This window comes from Miscanthus floridulus, chromosome 8, assembly GCF_019320115.1.
Source record: "Miscanthus floridulus cultivar M001 chromosome 8, ASM1932011v1, whole genome shotgun sequence".
Taxonomy (NCBI): Eukaryota; Viridiplantae; Streptophyta; class Magnoliopsida; order Poales; family Poaceae; genus Miscanthus; species Miscanthus floridulus.
Window position 1 is genome coordinate 171,692,736 of NC_089587.1, and position 11,790 is coordinate 171,704,525.

At 46.8% G+C, this 11,790-nt stretch overlaps 1 protein-coding gene and 1 long non-coding RNA gene across 5 annotated transcripts; one reads left to right on the forward strand and one right to left on the reverse strand.

Annotated features, from left to right (window-relative positions):
- Nucleotides 1-582: 582 nt before the first annotated feature.
- On the reverse strand, nt 583-5,398 carry LOC136474008 (uncharacterized). The gene is made up of 6 exons (XM_066471626.1): nt 4,363-5,398; nt 2,840-3,023; nt 2,523-2,747; nt 2,312-2,428; nt 1,738-1,971; nt 583-1,360 (listed from the first exon to the last, which is right to left on the reverse strand). Exons 1-6 carry the CDS (start codon nt 4,962-4,964, stop codon nt 1,151-1,153), a joined length of 1,572 nt encoding a protein of 523 aa, XP_066327723.1. The 5' UTR covers nt 4,965-5,398; the 3' UTR covers nt 583-1,150.
- Nucleotides 5,399-5,738: 340 nt separating this feature from the next.
- Nucleotides 5,739-9,667, forward strand: LOC136474009 (uncharacterized). 4 transcript variants are annotated; one of them, XR_010762823.1, is made up of 5 exons: nt 5,739-6,159; nt 6,260-6,366; nt 6,485-6,547; nt 6,902-9,100; nt 9,274-9,667. It is a non-coding gene; the product is annotated as an uncharacterized lncRNA (long non-coding RNA). The 4 variants fall into 4 exon arrangements; XR_010762825.1 differs by having other exon boundaries at nt 5,739-6,156; XR_010762822.1 differs by lacking the exon at nt 6,485-6,547.
- The last annotated feature ends 2,123 nt before the right edge of the window (nt 9,668-11,790 follow it).

Genomic DNA, 11,790 nt, shown 5'->3' on the forward strand with positions numbered 1-11,790 from the left:
GCCGTAGCCAAAAAAAAAGGTGTGGGCGTAGAAATGGCACGGCTTGCTTTCCACAAAGACTTGACAGGTCCACGGATAGATACTGATCCAATGGTGGTACTTGTTGGAATTGCCAGGCGTGTTCATCGAGTTGTTCTCTTACTCAAATTTGATGGGATGGTCTCCCTTTCTTTTTCAGAAGACAGAAGACAAGTTTGTCTATTCCCCCCACCAATGAGATAAGGCGTCCATCGGCATTATTCTAAATGCCAGTGGGCACACGATAACAATCATGGAAAGACGCCTACCGAGTTCTTGCAAATGATGGTGGTATTCATCGGCAATCAGCAACCAGTGTGTGCTGCCAAAGGCCAGGCTGTGGGTTACTTCTGATTTTCTGAAGCCGAAACATGGTTTTCAAAAGGGTGTACGTGTGCACGGCTAACTGCACTATCAGAGCAGAGAGCACCCAGTGAAATATTCACGTGATGAGCTGTTTGGCTGATGCTGTGTTATTACGAGAGAAAAACAGTATACCATAACTAATAAGCCAGGCTAATAAGTTCAAGCAAACATTTAGGATTGTGCTTGAATCCACGGAAATCCAGCTTTTCACAATCTAGCTTGTAATCAAACACCCTCGACTATTGGTCCGCCTTACGATCCATCAACCCCAGATTGCGAGCATTAAGCAAACACTGTTCTGTACAACCGGCCAAGTAGCAACCACGATGCTGTTCCTCTCCAAGTCTCCATAGCTTATCACACTGTAGGTCTAAGACTACAAAAAGAAAGACAAAAACCTATTACATTGCTGCACTAACCCGCACAAATGTTGAAACCGCACCCACTCTGCACCACAAATCTCGAAATGAATTTAACAGTATCTACCTTACCACAAAAGCCTACACAGATAAAAAAAATGATGGCGCAGTACCACAAAAGCATGAGCATTAACACATTGTGGCTTCATTGGGATTTGAAAACATTTTGCTGTTCTGGAAAGCGTCCAAGATTGCTGGGGCGCTTCAGTTCTCTAAACGTCAATGGCTTGGAATATCTTCCTTGATCTATATATTTCAGTGTTAGGGAGATCCAAATCTTCTGGAAATGCCTGCCTACGTATCCATGGATTCACAGAAATAAGCAATACTTGGCATGCAATTCATATTCAAATACTGGACGTATGAGGCAAATGATCAAGCCGCCCATTCAGTACTCGACGAGCTCGCGCACTTCGGTACTGCAGTCGCTGGTGTAGTGCTTCTGACATTTGTTCGAAAAATTCAGGATCCCATCTCTGAATCAAAAGGGGATCCTCAGCATAGCATATGTATATTGATGTAACAGCACTTTCCACAACCACAACAGTTAGTCCAACCTGCAAAATTGACCAGATGTCAATCTTGACAGAACTAGCAGAGATTGTACTGTATGAAGAAAACTTGGACACGGTTTTCCTTTTCTTAGGCCCAGTTTAGTTTGCAAAAAATTTTGCAAAATTTTTCACATTCCCCGTCACATCGAATCTTTGGACGCATGCATGAAGCATTAAATATAAATAAAAAATAAAACTAATTACACAGTTTAGACGAAATCCACGAGACGAATCTTTTAAGCCTAATTAGACTATGATTGGACACTATTTGCCAAATAACAACGAAAATGCTACAGTGCCCATTTGCCAAAAATTTTGGAACTAAACTGGGCCTTAGTTACTACAGTCATGCAAATTCATATGGAGATATTGGCACTTACCAGTATCATACCCATCAGCATGGAGGTTGAACCAACCATAACAGCTTTATCACTTTGTTTGAAATATGTCCAAATGCCCATGCAGGTTCCAGTAATTAATCCACCTAAAATGGTGCTCATCAGAAGGATAGCACCCGAACAGTCATAAGCAACAAGCGATTCGATGCCTGTGGATTGAAACAGCTCCCAAGCGTCCCTAGCTGAGCGATTGAAACTCTGTCCATTAACTGCTATCTGAAAATGAAAAACTATTTTTAAGGCATTGATTGGATAGCATGATATCAGTAGTCAATATTCCATAGCATGAAATAGAGATAAATTGTTACAATAATAAGTTCTCACATTTCAATAAAAGCAGTGATTGGGTCAAAATCACATGCATTTGTTTAAAAATATCCAGGAAAACAAAGGTACTTTGATTGACAGAAACTAAACCTTATAGCTTAAAACAATAAGAAAAATACTGTCAGTGTGGAGTAACAAATGATAAACAGAAAACAGCAGGAACATGTAGACTTTTAACATAGGCATGGTCTACATCTTGAAAACTACTGAAGAGATAAACATCACTCACCTGTACATATGCATATTTGTTGAAGAAGCGAACAAGCGTCTCCACAATATGAAACAAAAAATCAATACAACATAGCAAACACTCATTGCTGCCAATTTTAGAACGAATTCCACGAATCTGTAAGGGGTGAGGTAAAAAAGAAAAAAAACGATGAGAACTATAAAAGGAAGCTAAACGACAGAGTATAAACAGAGGGAGTAAAAATGCAAACCTCCCATCGTAAAGTCCTAATAGCAGCGGTAAAAAGTGATCCATAGCAAATGCTTCCAAATGAAGTTGTCACAGCATACTGAAGAGATTTCAGAAGAGGCTTTGGGGGCATTGTTGCAGCAGCTGGACCACCATGAATGAGAACGAGGAAAACCATCCCTGAGACAATGACATGAACTGTATTGCTAAGGACAGCTCCAATCCAAAATAAACTGACTGAAAAAATCTGCAAATACAGGAGATATTATTAAAAAAACATCTGAATAATAAAGGCACTAAATATTTATATAGAAGTATGGTAAAAACTTGCCAGCTCACCAAAAGAAGCCACCATTGCCCACCATTTGGAATGCCAAATGCAACAATACCAGAAACTCCAAAGGACCATAATGCCATCCAACAAAGCATGACTACCACAAACGCATAAGCAATTCGCATCACATCAGGAAGTTCCCGTACCATTCTTACTGCCTTCTGTAGTACTAGCATTGTGAAGGGAAACCTAGCAAAAAGCAACCCAGTAACTTCCAAGCAAAACAAAGAAGTATGCAATGCTCAAAAAAAGGTACTGTTTCTAGGTACTTTAGCATGTAACTTGAGTTCTAAAGTTCCAGAATAAACAGCCTGAGGCTCCCACATATTATGAATCGACGAGGCACAATTATTGGATTATTGTTCAGCAAAATATAGAGGCCAGGCAAGTGTGGCTAGCAACCAAGATAAACAGAGTAAACACTGTTCCAAGATATACATACAAGGTTTGTCATGAGTACTGGAAGAGAACATGACAGACATGATGGGTGGGAGGTTTCAGCCATGGTCCTCAACAACCAGGGGCTGTGGCATGGTTCAATCTAATGGTGAAAGAGGAAAGGTGGACAAAATTTCTTGACCCTTTCTTGTCTCTAAAGCAAATACTGGCACCTTATATATAGGTGGGCATAACAGACACCGCCAAGGCTACGAAGAAATGATTCAAGATAGAATGGACACGAAATGAAGGAGAATACGCAGTGGAATTATTCATTTCTTTTTAAAGCAAATCAGGTCATAAGGTTTCAGGACTAGATATTATGGCTCTCCCACCGTTCCATATAACATTATTTTTTTCAAAAGTAGTCTACCAGACAGCACAAGGAATATGCCCCTACTGATTACATTTTACTGATAGGACACATGATCAGACTGCTTATGGCATATAATGGTAACTATTGCTGAGTGGCGAAACAGATACGAGCTACCAGTAGTCCAGTTTTAGAACATTGTTTGTCAAACTCTACCAGTTACATGTGTATCACTAACCGTCCAGTCATCTGCCATTAAAATGCAGCTGATAGTGCCCCGTCAGCACCAGTAATCTGAACCAGAATACAAAGAACATAACAATTTTTAGCTTAAAGTGCACTCATCACTTCCCACTTTCAAATACCTGGTTGATTGATCTCAAATATGTGATCATAATATGTAAAGTGGCATAAATCTATGCTAACATACGTGATCCTTTGCCCCCACACAAATTAAGCAGACCAAAAAGCCATATCAATCAAGGAAGCATAGAAGAGTGGCATTATGGCACACTTGTGCAGCCATGCAGCATGTGCAGACAACCTCCTAGCAGGATCTTCATGCAGTTATAGGTGAGATTGTGCAGATTCAGTCAACAGGGTAAGGCATTGCGAGTGGATATTCTTCGAATTTGCATGTTATTTGCAGAAACTCGCTCTCCTACTCGGTGTCAGGCATCAGACCCACATTCACTAGAGTCCAAATTCGTCTGAAATGAGATGGAATAGGCAATTTTTACAGACAAATTCAGAACATAGTGTTGTTGTGAGCTGTACCTATCGAGCACAGACATGACGTAGAGGAAGTGCAGGCCGGCGCCGACGGCCAGGGCGACGCCCCAGAAGAAGTGCTTCCCCCAGAAGCACAGGACGCTGACGACGGCGAGGTAGGCCGTGAGGCAGTGCACGGCGGTCCTCATGACCACCTTGCCGCCGTCCTTCCTCCAGGCCGCCGCCGCGAGCCACGCCCACGCGAGCGCGGCCCCGACGGCGCCCGCGGCGCCGTAGTACTTCCAGTACGTCTCGGTGAGCTCGGACGCCGGCACGGAGGGGTCCTCGGAGCGGTAGACGGAGGGCGGCGGCGGCGCGGGCGCGGGGTCCGGCGAGCCGACGGGGGTGTTGGTGCCCCAGGGCTCCGCGGTGAGGTTGGCGTAGCGGCCGATGTTGAAGCGGTCGGCCTGGCGGAAGCGGTTGAGGCCGAAGAGCGCGAGCGCGGCGCCGAAGACGAGCAGGTGGAGGAGGAAGACCACCAGCCAGAACACGTCCCGGCACTGCCGCCTGGGCCACTGCGCCGCGGGACCCCCCGCCGCCGCCGCCGCCGCCGCGGGCGGGCTAGGGTTCCCGCTCCCGTCGCAGGAGGAGGTGGAGGAAGAGGACATGGCTGCGATCGGCGGCGATTGGGGAGGGGCCGGCCGGTACGATGAATGGGGATTAGCAAAGACACGTCCTGGAACAGTTAGCGACGACGCGGAGAGTAGTGGAAACTGGCTAACTGCTCGGCGCTGGTGGTGGGGGTGGGACTAGGGGAGTAACCGTTTCGGTCATCGGGGAGACGATGACCTGCGCGAGCGAACTGCCCGGTGAGGCGGTGACTGATGGCGACGTCGCGCGGAATTCCGGGGGGGCAAGGGGAAGCCGAAGCGGACGCGGTTCAGCAAGTCCGCGAGCGAGGTTGCTGTGGACCTGTGGTAGTGCAGGGGTTTGGACTTTTGGAGCGAGGCGGCTGGCGACGCGACGAATGCGAAGGAGGCTTCGGGGTTTTCGTGTTGGGGCGGAGCGCGACCGGCGTCCGGCGGTCCGGCTGGGGCCTGGGACGGCGGGGGGGCACTTGGACGCGAGGATAGCTGCTTGGATCGGACGGAAATGTCGAGCGGCTGCCTGGGCGTTGGGCGACTTGCTGCGCTGGATCCAGGTTCCGCTTCCAACGGCAACGCAAATGTTTCCGGAGTTGAAATGATGACGGGCGTTTCGTGCCGGTTCACCTGCACGCTGCACTAAACGGCTGTAGCACACGAGAGGTCCGTGTGAATGAATGAATGAATCTACTATTATCAAAGCAAAGCAGGTTAATAGCAATATTTTTTTTACCGTGTCTGATCCAAAATCTAAGGTATATCCGTTCACCGACCGTACACATGGCAAAAAAAAAAAATCTTCACTTCCCCTGCGCCCCTCGCTCCCTCCCCCACGCGCCGTCCTCCTGCTCCACTGCCCCTCTCCGCGCCGCCCTCCGGAGCCCTCCCCTCCGCATGCTCCACTGCCGCTCCGCCCTTGCCAGCGCCGCCCCTGCTCCATCCTCTGCATCCCCTCCTCTGAACGCACCTCCGTCCTCACCTGCGCCGCCACCCCGCCGTGCCCTAGGGTTGGCTGGACTCATCCCCGACGCCTCGTCACCGTGCCCTAGGGATGCCCGCCGTCACCTCCGCCGCCGTGACGTGGTGCAGGGCTGGCCGCCCTTGCCTGTGTCGCCGTCGCATGCCCTAGGGTTGGTCGTCCTCGCCTGCGCCGCCAGTGCGACGGTCCCGAGCTGTCGCTGTCACATGACAGTCTCCTTAGAGCACAGTGTGCCAGGTTGTGGGTGCATACTCCTGGTTTATGATTCTAGATGCCCAAAAACTTTTCCTTTTGTTTTCATTCAATTTTTGTTTTGACTGGACATTGATTTTGTTTCCAGGGATCTAATAGAGATGTATTGTCTATTTTTGGTGTGCCAACTAATGTGTCTTCGTGTCTTTGTGATGATGCCGGCTCCCCCTTCCTTCTCTAGAAATTGCTACACAGGTAATTGCTATTTTATCCATCTGTTCGGTTTTTTCCCCTTCCTTGATTATGTCACAGAATGTAATTGTGAATTGTGGTGGAGGTGCATACTGATCGTTTTTTGCAAATTGGTTGACAGGGATGCATTGCCTTTGACAAAAAAAAGACAAACATTAATTTACACGCCAGCTTCAAAAGCAAGGCATGTTAGTGTTAGTGTTATATATCTTTAATTTGTTATGGCTAGCAAAAAGATTCATGACCAACATAGAATTAAAATTTCTTTTGGGCATAGTCCATGTTTTTCCTAGCTGTTACTGATCATGCGTAGCATAGGTAAATAGGCCTGCTTATCTTCATAACTGATTAGTACTCATGTAGGCTTGGTGAGTTTGTTTTAGTTTCTTATTAATCTGTTGCCACATATCTTAATTAGTACATGTCAGTTGTTTTTGAAGTTGTCATGTTATCAGATTATCAAATTTGTCTCTATATATGGGTGTTCCACTGATAATTAACATGCTAATACTATGGCCATGTGACCCCTTCTCTGTAGGTACGATGTCATACAAAGTGCCCTCATGATTTTTGAAGAAATGTGTACATGGATATATTGGACACAGATCTCAAACACTAAGGTGCAGCTTTGCTCTGCTTATGCTATTAGTTTTGGTGTCAGTTTCAAAGGCAAGACATATAAGTGTTAGCATTATATACTTTTTTATGCTATGAGTTTTTCCGTACCTGTTACTGATCATGTGTAGCATAGGTAAACAGAGCTGCTTATCTTCATAACAGATCAAGGTTAGACAGCTCTGCATTCAGTTTACCATATGTTCCTTTCAGTTTGACCTCTTTAGTACTTTGTCATAATTTGTCTGCGGCAGGTTGTCCTGAGTCTTTTTTTTTTGTCTAACAAACATTATTGATGGACTAATTAGCGCTCTTTCAGGATCCAATGTTCACTTATTGAGATGGTAGCTCCATACTGCTTATGTTTTCAGTTTTTTTATTTAGATACTCTTGCCGTCATTTCTAAGTGTGATGTTATTCTTCCTGAATGCAGAGGCTACACATCTGTATGCAGTTGTTGGCTTTCATAATAGAGATCTTTCTCATTTTTAGATTACACTTATATACTTAGCCCGTGGGGGAAACCGCATGCCCGAGATCCCCGACGCAGCGGACGAGATCGAGGTCCTCCGCGCAGCTAAGCGCAACTTGGAGGAGCTGCGAAGGGGTGCAGAGTTGAATCAGCTGCAGATCGCGCATCTCCCGCACCCGCCGACGTGCTAGGAGGCCGCGCGTAGCAGCCTGCAGCCGCACTGCAGCCGACACTTGGTGGGTAAGCATCTTCCCCGCCGACGCCATCGCGATGTCCATCGGCTGCTCGATCTGCTGCAACTTCTCGCCCGTGGCTGGGATCTGCTGGGCGCCGGTTATGGAGACGGCTGTCGTCATCGGGAACTCCAACTTGTAGAAACGCAGAGGGTGCGCGCCGTGGCTGACACCCGGAGCTGCTGGTTCTGGAGCAAAGGCCGCGGACAACGAGGCGTCGTGGTGGTGCTGTATGTTGCCGCCGTAGAGTAGAGGGCCCTCAACGCCTCCATAGAAAACCCCCTCGGTGTAGGAGGGCTACTGTACCGCCCCACCATAATGGATCAGGGCGGTAGGGGCTGGGGCAGCCAACGTCGTGGTCGCCGGGAACGTTGCCATCGTATACACCGGCCCGACTGTCGGGGCTAGGGTATAAGATGGGATCGGCGACGGGGAAGGCGGCATCCGGAGATGGATGGGAACGCTCGTCGTGCTGGAGTAGGGCATCCCATACGACAGCACCGCTGGCAGGGTGGTCGCAGCCGGTTGCGGCGGCGGCGGCTGGGGCTGCGGCTGGAGCGCATAGGGCCTGGCGAGGAAGGCCCTGATGCCTGCCACAGCCTGCCCTAATTCCAGGATTGCGGCCGTCATCTGTTCTGGGGTGAGGACGAGGGCGGACGGCGTCGAGGCAAAGGGCGCAAGCGCCCCTAAGGATGCCAGCGCGCCCAATGCCGGCGCGCCTGCTGTGTGGGGCAGCAGCGCCGACGAAGATGCTGGTGGCAGCGGGTGGGTGTGCGGCGGCGGCGGGTGGGAAGAACTCGGTAGAGGGCTGGACATGATCGAACCAAAGATCTCTGATACCAGATTGTTATGTGGCTGCTGGGATTGGAGAGGGAGAGAGTTGAGGGAGAGGCGGCGACAGGCGGCTACAGATACTGTTTACGACCATAATTGTGGCGGCTGGGGCTGCGAGGGAGGCCGGAGGCCGGCCAGGGGCCTTGCCCACGGCCGAGCAAGAGGGAAGGGATTTCCTTCTTAATTCTTGCTTGATTAGATTAATACATCTCATCTCCTTATATAGAGAGGTTTACTTGACTCCCAAGCATGGCTTACTTGACTCTTAAGCAAGTGACCCTTATCTTTAACTAACCATAACACTAGCGGGCTATACCGCCAGCCTAGGCCCAATAGGCTCATGACGTACTCTAACAGTCACACTATATAATCAACATGTGGACGTCCATGATCCTAGGTAGATACATGTTCCTATCCATTAATGTGTTATCTCCAAACTATCACCCTGTGGCATGACGTATATCTATTACTAAACTTATATAATCCTTATTATCCAGCCTAATCTTAATTTAGCCTTATTCAGCATGTATGTTTCGTAGCGACAATGAAGATGAAGAAAGCACCTCTGCACTACGCTCTACAGGTATGACAGACACGGTTCTTTTCAAGTTCTATCATCCTAAGAATGCACAGTTTTCACAAAATGCAAGCTACACGCACCTGCTTCCCTGAAAAACATATGCGTATATGTATACCGCTGCTGTTCAACAGACTTCATGCCAATACTCAACAAATCTAGCCTCTACTGCTTTACAGGTTACCTATCCGGATGCAGCCACCACACAGAATGCATGTGCCGCTATTAGGAATCTGGTAAAGTTCCACACATTCGAATTGGGCCTCCTTATCTTACATTTCACGAACCAAGTACCGTGAACCAAGATACTAACAAGATCATCAGCACGGTTTCAGCTAAAATGTATGATTACTCCACCTAACGCTATGTGTTTAGAGTATGATAGTTATGTCAGAACCACCATTGCTGCTTATCGTGCAGCCTAATGTACAGAGCTAGCATATGTTGTGCACTATTATGGTACTTATAAAACACCGCCCTATGCTACTGGCTTGGAACATTGCCACACTTATGAAATCCCTCTGTTGAGTCTATGTAATATACAGACATACCGTCCTCATATTACAATGCCAGATATTTATCGTATCCATGCTTCGATCTTAAAAAAAAATAGACACGTTCAGATCTACGATTGCATTCTTGAAAAAAAAATAGACACGTTCAGATCTACGATTGCATTTCCAACTGACTGTCGACGCCCCCTTGTGTGCGTGATGGACTAGTGTGTGATTATTGCGCTCCAGCTTCATGACATCTCCTTTAACCCACCCTCAATCAAACCCCACACCGCACATCCTCAAAAATATAGATGGTACTGTGTTAAAAAATATAGCTGGCTACAACATGTTACAAGAACTCTTGGAATATACTACATATATTTAGAAATTGATTTGTTGTGAATAGCTCTAAAACTCATATCCAAACCTATATGACGCTCGTTTGGATGACCGCACAGGCAAATACTTGGTAGAAGGTCTGAGAACAGATGCCTTGTGTTCAAAAATATAGCTGGCTACATCATGTTACAAGAACTCTGGAATATACTACATATATTTAGAAAATTGATTTGTTGTGAATAGCTCTAAAACGCATATCCAAACATGTATGACGCTCGTTTGGAGGACCGCACAGGCAAACACTTGGCAGAAGGTCTGAGAACAGACGCCCAACGAACGACGGCCAATATTCCTGCATTCTTATGTCCTTATTTCTACTACCGAAGAACGAGGAAGACCGATCTCAGACTTATTTTCTCTAGTCCTTTATTGTGATCAGATCTAACCACAACAAAATGAAGAAGAGACCGGAGAAAATTATTCCATGGCGGCGACATCATCTTCGTCTTGATGTCGCCGTTCGGAAAGAAAAGTCTTCATGCCGTCATGCCGATGAAGTTGCTGACGCCGTAGCTGTCTCCCTCATCTTCAACAGAACAAACATGGAGAAAACGATTCCACCCTGTCTCCTCACCGTCGCCGGAGAGGAATAGGAGATAAATCCCTAATACCAAAAAAAACTTAAGGCATGGAAAAACCCTAACCTTAAGGATTCAATCTACTGGAAAACTTATTAAAAGACGATGGATCACCACTCCCTCCGACCTCCGGCGAGATATCAGAGGGGGACCAGCGGCGGCGTTAGGGCGAGTCGTGAGGCGAGAGGGGCTCGGCGCTTCGTTAAGGTTCCTATTGGAACTAATAAAAGTCGTCTTCCTCCTTCAAACTAAATGACAATGTTTGAAGTTGAGATATTAACGAGGGAGGCCATAAATGTTTTTAGGCTAAGGGTCTATTTGGGTACACATGGGGTTAAAAATTAGTCCAAATTAGCTATAGTTGGCTAATTAGTTGAAAACTGGCTAAAAATAGCCTAAAATATCTCACCTATTAGCCCTCCCGTGTAGATGCACTAGAGCTAATTTGAGCTATTTTTAGCTAGGTAGTGATTAGCCCTCCAAACAAGTCCTAAGTTTTTTTACCCTACTTTCTTTTTAGTAAACCAATCTCATTGAAAAGTTCCATTGAAATTGACAAACTGTGTTGCATAGTTTAGGGGCTTAGATTTATTATGAGCAAAACTTGTTCATCAAGATTTAAGTTATTGACTTGATGCAGGGTTTGTATTTTTCTAGATTTATTTTAGAATTTAATGTTATCTTTCGGTGGTATGTGACGTACCTCTCGACAATAAAGCATAAATGATGACATTGTCAACCTTGAGATCTGCAAGTTCAATCTTCCGAAGATGCTTATATACATATGTGGTGTGATTCACAAAAGAGAAGTTTGTTGGCTTAAAATATATAAAAAAGGTTTTCTCATTTTCGGCAGTCCTAGCGCCCGGACGCCCACGCAACCTGCTCCCGTCCATTGATTTTTTTCCCCACCCCGTCGTAGTGCCCGTGCATCTGAACAACTTGCCTCGCACGCGCAGCTCGCCCTGTCCGCCTCGATTCGAGGTTGCTCGCCTCACCCCGCACGTGCACCCTGCCCCGTCACGCCCTATCCACAGGACACCAGCATGCCGCGCACCCCATTCGTCGGCCCCCAACTCGTCGCGCCTCATTCCCCGACGTCCGTGCCGTGCCACCATCACTCCCTACGCCCCATGACTCTTCGAACAACATGAAACATGTGCAACATGAAACGCTTGAATAAAACATACATATGAAACATCTACATACACTTGTAACATAT